The 10687-nt window shown below is 45.8% G+C and overlaps 1 protein-coding gene across 4 annotated transcripts in view; it reads left to right on the top strand.

Annotated features, from left to right (window-relative positions):
• Positions 1–3768: 3768 nt before the first annotated feature.
• ZFP64 (ZFP64 zinc finger protein) overlaps positions 3769–10687 on the top strand; it is an 88351-nt gene continuing 81432 nt past the window's right edge. For 2 of the 4 annotated variants that reach the window (XM_021077225.2, XM_085002671.1), the window contains exons 1-2: positions 3769–3957; positions 7087–7320. In XM_021077225.2, coding sequence (XP_020932884.1) covers positions 3912–3957; positions 7087–7320 — 280 coding nt within the window. In that variant the 5' untranslated portion in view covers positions 3769–3911. 4 annotated transcript variants of the gene reach the window in all.

Raw genomic sequence — 10687 nt, 5'->3', positions numbered from 1 at the left:
CAAGGAATGGAGGGAGTGAAAAAGTAGAAGGGGCAAATAGCATATGTAAACTGTTATTTTTAGGAGATTTCCCAGAAGTTACATCACATTTCATTTACATTACCAAAATCTAGTCATATAGCCATACCTCGCCATATAGAAGGCCAGGGAAAGTCCATTTCAAGGAGGCCATGTGCTCAGCTGCAAATCAGGAGTTCTGTTACTAAGAAAATTTGAGAGAACACAAACAAAATCTCTACCAGAAGTGTAATATTAATATGGTGAACACATCGTGATTCGAACCATATGAAATTAAAAAAATCTGCAATTCATATGGTTCATTCCACTGTAGTTCTATAGGGAAAAAAGTCTAGAAAGATATACCATACATAAAGATGTAAATACTGTATCTCTGGTGGGTAGGATCTCAGGTAGCCATGTGCTGTGTAATTTTTATAAATAATGATTATAATATGTACCCAAGAAGGATTTTTAAAACATATGTTGTAATCACATTTTTGGAAAGTATATAAATACAGCTTGTGTGTTTACCTTTGCTTGTACATACGTAAACAAGAAGCAGAAATGACTTTAGGTATAGTCATCAACCAAGATGTTATCTCTGGGTAGTGAATTATTAATGAGTTTTATTTTCTTATGTTACTCTGAATTTTTTCTAAATTTCTAACTTGTAACATTCTTACAATAAAAAAAAAAGATAGGAAAAAACAAGAAATGAAAAAAGGACATTTTAAAACCAGAAAAAAAAAAAAAAACCCACATTGCAGTGACCTATGTGTACAGTGGAGAAAGTCTGGCTGGCGTAGCAGCAGATGGTTAAAATGGAGCGGATTGGAACATACATGAATTCATTCAATAGCATAAAATGTATTAAGGCCCCATGTGCTAGGCCCTGCTCCAGGCATACAGGGTAGATAAATGAGGAAAGGGCTATGCTTCCCTGGAGCTTACAGTCTGAAGGGGAGACAGATAATAACCAAGTATAAATAAAAATGATAATAATAGCTAGGATTTGTTGCCCAGATACAGTCATGTTGCCCAGGCACTATTCTAAGCAGTGTTGACTGGTTTCCTCTGAAGAACAACTCAGTGAAACAGACACCATTGTTATCTCCAAATTATAGAAAACTGAGATACCAAGCAGTTGAATCTCCTTTCCAAGGTCACCCAACTAGTTACAGTGCAGCGGCTCCAGGATTTACATGGCCTTGAAATAGCCTCACTCCAGGACCTACAGACTTAACCACCAATTGGTAAGGTCCTGATTTATATCTTGGTAGCAATTACCTGAGGCACTTGTGACATACATGCAAATTACCAGATCTTGCTCTGGGAAGTTTAGATGCAGATGGTCTGGACTGGACTTTAGAATTTGTTCTTTAACAGCCCTCGGGTGTTTCTTCTCTTCCAGCAAAGATAAAAAATACTGCTCAAAACAAAAGGAAACTAGTGGCAACAAAATTCTGTACAGTGTTTCCTCTCTGGACTTGAGGAGCTGGAGTAGTGTTGACTGGGAAGGGACATGAGACTGGAATTGTTCTGTATTTTAATCCAGGTAGGGTTACCCAGGTGTGCACATATGTAAACATTTATCAAGCATTAAAAAATAAATATTGGAGTTCCCCTTGTGGCTCAACAGGTTAAGAACTCAACTAGTATCCATGAGGATTCAGGTTTGATCCCTGGCCTCCATTAATGGGTTAAGGATCAAGAGTTGCCATGAGCTGGGGTGCTGGTCACAAACGTGGCTCAGATCCCGAGTTGCTGGGGCTGTGGCATAGGCCAGCGGCTGCAGCTCTGATTCAACCCCTAGCCTGGGAACTTCCATATGCTACAGCTGTGGTCCTAAAAAAAATGAAATGAATAAATCAATCAAATAAATATTGCTATAACCTGTAGTATGTTTCTGGGTCCTGTTGGCTAGGGGTAGGCATATGAAAGTGATGTAGTAGAGAGTAGCAAGGAGGTTAAGTGCTTTAGGTAAGAGACAGGAAAGCTCTGCCTAAGAACGTGCATTCCATTTGGCCCTGGATGACAGGAGCCAGTCCTCAAAGCCCAGGAAAAAGCAATGCAGGCAGAGGAGCAGATGCAGAGGTCCTGGGGCAGGGAGTGCTGGGCGTGCCTGAACAATAGCAAGGAGGCAGGTATGGCAGACCTGAGCAGCGCTGGGGGAGAGTGAGACTGGTGGGCAATGGTCAGTTCCCATCTAGCTCATTCCTGTCTCCCGGCTCTGGCTCTGGCTCTTGCTCTTGCCAATTCCCCAGGATGGAACTGCCCATGTGCCGCTGCCTCATTCAAGTATTACCTGCTCAAAGAGGCCTTCCTTGAGAATTCCTCAAGCCACTCTCACATCCTTGTTTTATGTCAGCTGAGATCCTACCACCACCAAGAAGTTACACTGCTGATTTGATGGTTTAGTGTTGACTGCATCGCTAGCGCCTAGCCAAGTTCTATTAGAGCAGGCACCAAATAGTTTGGCTCACCCCTTGCACCTCCAGGGCTAGCACAGTGCCTGGCACATAGCAAACACTTATAGGTAAATAGTGGCTGGAGAAATGAACAGACAGTTAATGCAAACTGCAGGGTAATTCCATTACTTATATAAGCCCTATTTACTGAGAGCCTACTATGTGTGAGGCACTAGGCCAAGTCCCTGGGGATACATAGATCAGTGAAGCGAGAGTTTTTGTTTTTTTTAAATCCCACTTTTTTGGGGATTTATTGAATGGGGGGGAGGGAAAACAGGTAATAAACAAGTAAATTATCACCCGTATGTATAGATAGGTATGTAGCTAGATGGATGGATAGAGATACTCCAGATACACCTTGTGAGATTCTATAAGTTCTAAGAAGCAGACCGGAAGGAAACAGGGAGACACTGGGGGTGGAAGAGGGGCTGGAGTATTAGAATGGGCTAGCCAGGCCACCTCTCTAAGAACGGGGAATTGAAATTAAGACAAGGTGGCAGGTAGACACAGAGGGAAGAGTAAGCACAAACCCCTTGAGGCTGATGCCAGAGGGAAAGAGAGAGTAGTAGGAGACAAAGTCGGGCGAGCAGGGACAGGTCTGGGAGGACAGTGTAGATCAGTATCAGGAACTTCACCTTGTAACTTAGAAATGCTCATCCTCTGGCCTCACCTCAGACCCGCTGAATCAGACACTCTGGGTTGGGCCCGGCAGTCTACAGCCTATCAAACTCTCCAGGTGACTGTGAGGCACAACAAAGTTGGCAGACTCCTGGAGCAGGGGACCTACAGCGACTGATCCACGCGCGTGATCACAGTCCTCTTTATTTCACTAGCTGGGCAGGGGACCCGCCCAGAGCTCCGCTGATTTGCCGGGCGCTGACGCCCAGCCGGGGTGACCCCCAAGCCCGTGGCGCCCCGCGCACCCACCCAATTGCAGTCCGACTCGGTCCTCTCTGCAAACCACCTGAGCGACCCAGGAACAACGCGGCTGCCGGGCCACCGTGGGGACCAGACGCCCAGGGCGGCAGGTGCAAAGGCGCCAGAGCCAGGGAGGCCAAACGCGCCCGCCCAGACTTTAGGAGTGCGGACCAGGCGCCGGCTGCCGCAGCCAGGTGGACGCTCCACCCGCCGGGACGCGTGTGGGCCATCCGGATCCCGGGGGATTCCGCGGGTGCGGGGCCTCGCGGCCTGGGCATCGGGATTGGCCCGCTGCTTCCCCCGGGAGCTGCTGATGCAAAGCCAGGTTGGGGCGGCCGGGCCCGGCCAGCGCCCTCTAGGCAGCGGAAGTGGCGCTTGCTTTACATCCGTCCTCCCCGCCTCGCAGAGTTGGGAGAAGGAAGGCTGGGGGGTGTGGAAAAATAAAAGGAAAAGTCCTTGCACCATGTAGACCCGCGCCCCCCACCCTGGCACCCGCGCCAGCCGGGGATCTCCCAGTCTGCGGCCATGAACGCGAGCAGCGAAGGCGAGAGCTTCCCGGGCTCGGTGCAAAGTAAGTGCTTTTCCGGGCGCAGTGCGCGCTCCGGGGCCCAGTGCGCGCTCCGGGGCCCGGGCCCAAGCACGTCTGCGACGCAGCGAGCAGGCCCGGGGCCCCGAAATCGGGGTGACGGCCCGGAACCGGCGTCTCCGGGACCGCGGCGCGCGCGCGGTGCAGGAGGCGCCCGTGTGGGTTTGGGGTCGGGGCACCCAACCCAGTCGGGGCACCCAACCCGGTGGGGGGCGCTCTCCGGCATTGAAGGCTCCCCTGGAAGGGAACCGTGGGGGAGGGCATGCATTTCAGACAATCGCCAACCCCTCGGGGCATTCCCCGCCCCCCCGGCGGAGTTTGGAGGTGGATTTGGGGTAACCGCGGCAACGCTGATGGGAAACTTCTGTCTCGGTGGCCCCAAATCCTTGAAGTCTGGGGGCTCGGAGGATTTCACGAGATCTGGCCGGTTGGACTTGCAGGCTTACTGCAAAGCATTTTCCACATAAAAGGTGGAGATCTGAATGGGTAACGGGGCTGTGGTCGTTTTCTCTGAGTTTAGGGTTCATTTTAATTTTCTTAATGAGGACAGCCTTTTTCAAGTCCCTGGTTTCGTCCGGCGCATTGTTTCCCTAAGAGTGGTCCAGAGAACGCAAACCAGCCACCTGGGAGCATGAGCGCTTATTTAAAAAAAAAAAAAAAAAGAAGAAGAAGAAGAAGGAGAAGAAGGCTCTCCAGACCCCACCCATCAGGTGGCGGGGTTGGAGTTTGAGGAGAACAGAGCGATCTGCCGGCCTTACCCTGGGGGATTCGAATGCACATTAAGTTTGAGAACCCCTGGCACAGAGGTTGGCAGACACCTAGCACGTCGTCAGCGCGTAGCTTGTTGGGTAGTTACTGTGAAACAATTTTGGAGACATTGGCTCCCAAACTTAGGTGTATATTCCTTGCGTAAGTTGTGAAAAGCTCAGATTTCCCTAAACACCAGTCCCCATTCACCCCATCTCCCTGTGACTCCGTATCTCCGAAGTGGGGCTCGGATGTGTCCGTTTAAACAGTCGCCCCGCTGCCCCCTCCCCCCGTTATTCTGATCCCAAGACGAGTTTGAAGAACTTGGCAAAGGTAAAGGCATTCTTTTTGTTGGTGGTGAGCATTCACTGCCCAGTGCTTTTTGTTCGTTTTTAATATGGTCTTAGTTACACATTTTCAGAGGGGATACTTTGAAATTCAGGTAGGGTACCTCAGTAATAACCCCACCAGGTGACATGCTGGGGCATGGGGATCCCTGTGGTGGCCTTTTACAAGCACCACCTCATTTAATCCTCAGTACCATCCTATGAAGCAGAAACTTCTCCCCATTTCTTCCTGAGTATCCATCCTATTTGATTATTAAGGAGCCCTCAGCTATGCAAGTCACTCTCTTGGTTCCTCATCCTCCTCTTAGCAGGGGCTCCTCAGTAGCTACAGGAGGGCGGTGTTTTAGTGAAGAAAAGGGACCATTCCTTCCATCCACTGATTTCAAAGTAAAGTGCACAGGGCGCTCTACAAACTGGTTTATAAAACATTACCATGATCAGCCCACAGTAGCTCTTCTTAGCCAATTAACCAAATTGTATTTCTACCTAAAGATGGAAGAGGGAAATGGGACATAAAACAAATGTTTTATAAATTTTCAAAAAATAATGAATCGTGGGAGTTCCCATTGTGGCTCAGTGGGTTAAGAACCCGACATGGTGTCCTGAGGATGTGGGTTTGATCCCTGGCCTCGCTCAGTGGGTTTAGGATCCAGTGTTGCTGTGGCTGTAACCTAGGCCTGCAGCTGCAACTCCATTGTTGCCCGGGAACTTCCATATGCTGCAGGTGTAGCCCTAAAAAGAAAAAAGAAAGAAAAATGCCAGAAACAAATGATTCATGGATGCCAACCATATATGCACAAAGGTAGTTCTCATACTACTTAGATTTGGGGAAAATTGGAAATAATACAAAAACCTTACAATTATTGAGAAGTTCTGAGGCATGGAAAACATGGAATGGTGTGTTATATTTATAAAGAGATTTTAGTGATAAAACACAATGCTTATGTGATATTATGTGGGAAAAAAATTAATTTACAATGCATTACGGTCTTAAATTTTTTTTTAATTGAAAGAAAATATTTTGAATGAAAGAAAATATTTTGTAATGTTCATGGTACCCATAAGTGGAAAGAATGATTTCCTTCCTTCTCTTCCGTATTTTCTGTTATAAACATGAGTTTCCTTGTAATAAGGCAAAGAAAACTTTTTAAATAAAAATTCAAGTAGTCATATCAATTAGAGACTTATTGTGTTTATTTAACATACATTTATATAGCACTTTCTAATATAGTGTCAGGACTGTGTTAAGTGCTTTGGAAATGTTAATACAGCATTAACTCTTGGTATTATGACTATTGAGAAATAATGTCTCTGTCAGGAATGAATTTTGGCTACAAGTAACAAAACTGAACTATATTGGCCAAATGAGATATCTAGAATTGGTTAATTACAGGGTTGATTCAGGGGATCAGTGAAGTAGGCTTTGATTGAGATCTTAGCATTTACCTCATGGTTACATCATGGCTGCAGAAGTCCCTCACAACTCATTTGCATTCAAGGCCAGAAGAAGAGATGGACAGTGCCAACCATGTCAGCTCCCTGTTTATCATGAAAGCCACACTTTTCCCAGAAGCTCTTCCATCATTGTGCTGGAGGGGTTCCCAAATAGGTAGGGAACCAAGATTATTTAAACTACTGGTTCTCATGTTGAGGGAAGGGCTTAGAACAGTGAGGGCATGGGTTTTCATAATGACCAGGAAGTACAACTCTTTTGTAGTTGGGATAGGAGATGGCTGCTGGTCTTTTGAAGTGCAGGGTAGCCCTGCACACTGAAGAACTTCCTTACATAAAATACCGCTAGTGCCCCTGTGAGGAGCATCATTTGGGTCTGGGCACATCGCTGCTAGGACAGAGCTGGGATTCTGTTTGCCAGGAAGAAGAGGGGAGTGAAATAGATATTTAGCTAGCAAGTAGCCGCATCTGCCATCATTCCCTTTCCTCCCATGAATCTGGTTGGTATTGTAATTTCAGGCTATTTGGAATTAATCTGTGACTTTCCCTTTGCCCCGTGGAGTTCCAGGTGGCACAACCGTGCTGGTTGAGCTGACTCCTGACATTCATATCTGTGGCATCTGCAAGCAGCAGTTTAACAACCTGGATGCCTTTGTGGCTCACAAGCAAAGTGGCTGCCAGCTGACCAGCACGTCCGGGGCGACGCCCAGCACGGTCCAGTTTGTATCAGAGGAAACGGTGCCTGCCACCCAGACTCAGACCACCACGCGAACCATCACCTCAGAGACCCAGACGATCACAGGTAAGAATGGGGGATGCGGAAGTCACTTAGAGCTGGCCTGGCTATGCCCAAATGCCTCCGCAGAACTCGTTAAAAGTATAGACACCCAGGGTCCACCCCTAGGGTTGCTGATTCATTATTTTTAACAAGCTCCACTGGGAAGCCAGCTGCCCAGCCAGGTGTGGGAACTGCTAGGTTAAAGCATTACGTGGTAGCAGTTATAAATTGTTGTCACATGCAAAACAAAACAAACAGACCCAAACCAGGTTTCTAAAACAAAAACCTACCTACTAAGAAAAAAAAAATACTTGCAGGAAATGGTAAAAAAGAAAAAGTGGTTATTTTGGGTGGTGAGAATACATGTATGATTCCTGAATTTGCATTATTTGTGGAAAGGGGCAAAACATGATTTTTCAAAACCTATAAGCAGGCATTGATGCCTTCCCTCCCCTGTACTGCCAACCAGGAAAACAGAAAAGTTCATCCTAGTTCCTGGTTGTGTACAAAATACATTGCAGATGGATCCACATCTTAAATGTGCACAATGCAGCTGTGAAAGTTCTGGAGTGAAAACTACACACACACACACACTCCTGTACTTATACCTGTGTGATCTGCCTTAAGGGACCAGACAGGTAACTTTAAAAATAGGAAGTAACCCACCTGGGAGATAGCAGACACACTGTTGGATCCTGTGGGGAAATGAAAAATATATTCCTTAGATAAAGGCATTCAAATTTTTTAATTGAAATATATATTGATTAATATTGTGCCTACCAAGGAAGATTCCTTCCCTTGAAAGAAAAACAATTATGTCATGTGATTGCAAATAAAGTTACTATTTTTCCAACATAAAAACAATGTATAAAAAAGTCAAACAGGAGTTCCCATCATGGCACAGCTGAAACGAATCCAACTAGGAACCATGAGAGTACAGGTTTGATCCCTGGCCTCCCTCAGTGGGTTAAGGATCCGGCATTGCCATGAACCGTGGTATAGGTTACAGATGCGGCCTGGATCTGGCCTTGCAGTGGCTGTGGTGTAGGCTAGCAGCTACAGCTGATTGGACCCCTAGCCTGGGAACCTCTGTATGCTGCAGGTGCGGCCCTGGAAAAGACAAAAAAAAAAAAAAAAAAAAAGCTCAAAGGAGTTCCCATCATGGTGCAGTGGTTAATGAATCCAACTAGGAACCATGAGGTTGTGGGTTCGATTCCTGGCCTCGTTCAGTGGGTCAAGGATCTGGTGTTGCCCTGAGCTGTGGTGTAGTTCGCAGATGTGGCTCGGATTCCGCATTGCTGTGGCTGTGGTGTAGGCCAGCGGCTACAGCTCCTATAAGACCCATCGCCTGGGAACCTCCACATGCTGAGGGTGTGGCCCTAGAAAAGATAAAAAAAAAAAAAAAAAAAAAAAAGGTCAAACAACTGGAGGAAAAAGATTGCAGCACATATATGACTAAGGTCTAATGCCTCTCATATATAAAGAACTCCTAAAAGTCAATAAAAGAACCAAATGGAAAAGTCAGTGGCGTTCCTGCTATGGCTTAGCAGTAATGAGTCTGACTAGCATCCATGAGGATGCAGGTTTGATCCCTGGTCTTGCTCAGTGGGTTAAAGATCCAGTGTTGTCATGAGCCATGGTGTAGGTCACAGACATGACTCAGATCCCACATTGCTGTGGCTGTGACTTAGGCTGGTGGCTGTGGTGTAGGCTGGCAGCTGTGGCTCTGATTCAACTCCTAGCCTGGGAATCTCCATATGCTACAGGTGCCACCCTAAAAAAGACAAAAAAGGAAAAGTCAGTAAAGGGCAGCAGATGATATCCAAGGGCCACTAAACACAAAAAGATGCTCCGTTGCCTTAGTAATTAAAGAACTGCAAAGCAAATACTGCTTTCCCTTACTTTTTGGAAATGTAACTTCATATTACCTAGGCAATTTTGTGATCTCTTACACTTAAAATCTTTCAAATTTTAAAATGTATAGAAACACATCTACCCATTAAGTGCACTTCTGGGTATTTATCCCATAAGGTTTGATAAACAAATGTACAAGCATATTTGCTTAGAGTATTTTCTATAAAGAAAATAGAACTGGGAGTTCCCATCGCAGCGCAGTGGTTAACGAATCCAACTAGGAACCATGAGGTTGCGGGTTCGATCTCCGCCCTTGCTCAGTGGGTTAACGATCCAGCACTGCCGTGAGCTATGGTGTGGGTCGCAGACGCGGCTTGGATCCTGCGTTACTGTGGCTCTGGTGTAGCCCGGTGGCTACAGCTCCAATTTGACCCCTAGCCTGGGAACCTCCATATGCCACGGGAGCGGCCCAAGAAATGGCAAAAAGACAAAAAAAAAAAAAAAAAAAAGAAAAGAAAATAGAACTGTCATATGTATCTGTCAAGAGAAGATTAGATGCATAAATACCAGAGATGAATAATGAATAATAATCTAATGATAGATAAATTCAGATAGTAGAAGAATATTATTTCACTTTGAAAAGGAGACGTAAACCTGTGTGCAGACATAGATTTTCCAGGTATGTGTAAAAGGCATACACATATAGTATGATGTTCAAGGAAAGCTTCTAGAACTAGAAGGAGGCAGGTAAAGTTAATGAGAGACGTAAGCTGTGTGTGAGGTATTAGGGAGTAGTGGGGACTGTGGTAAAGTAGAGAAAACTGCTCTTTGGATCCTTTCAGATATTTGGGTTTCTCTGAGAAACTGAAAAATGTAAAATTTCTCAGATTTTAAAACTTTGTTGGCCAGAGTACATCCATGAGACTGATTGAGCCCTCCAGTGGTGTTTACTAAAGAGTAAGTCTGGGAGTTCCCATTGTGGCACAGTGGTTAACGAATCCGACTAGGAACCATGAGGTCGCGGGTTCGATCCCTGCCCTTGCTCAGTGGGTTAACGATCCGGCGTTGCCGTGAGCTGTGGTGTAGGTTGCAGACGCGGCTCAGATCCCGCGTTGCTGTGGCTCTGGTGTAGGCCGGTGGCTACAGCTCCGATTCAACCCCTAGCCTGGGAACCTCCATATGCTGCAGGAGCGGCCCAAGAAATAGCAACAACAACAACAACAACAAAAAAAAAGAAAGACAAAAGACAAAAAAAAAAAAAAAAAAAAAGAGTAAGTTTGGAGCAGAGGAATGGTCTGAAGTGAGGGTATCAACTTTTTACCTTATCAGTTGTATATTGGCATGGGGGTCTGAATTTTTTGGCTATAAGCAAAGTTTTGTGGTTGTTTCCCTAATGCATCCAAAATAATGTTTCTGCTGAATTTTTCAGCTTTGAAATATAATTGATCACCTTACAAACCTTAATAAGATTACCTTGAGGGCTTCCCACTTTTTCCTGAATTTATCCTAATTCTCATGTTAGAGGCATCACCCGGAA

Source organism: Sus scrofa, chromosome 17 (genome assembly GCF_054392235.1).
Source record: "Sus scrofa isolate SSC_HxYL_T2T_F1_AM1 chromosome 17, Sscrofa_HxYL_maternal_Yorkshire_Landrace_v2.0, whole genome shotgun sequence".
NCBI classification, from domain to species: Eukaryota; Metazoa; Chordata; class Mammalia; order Artiodactyla; family Suidae; genus Sus; species Sus scrofa.
The sequence above is the reverse complement of the archived record's forward strand: the minus strand, read 5'-3'. Positions and strand labels throughout refer to the sequence as shown.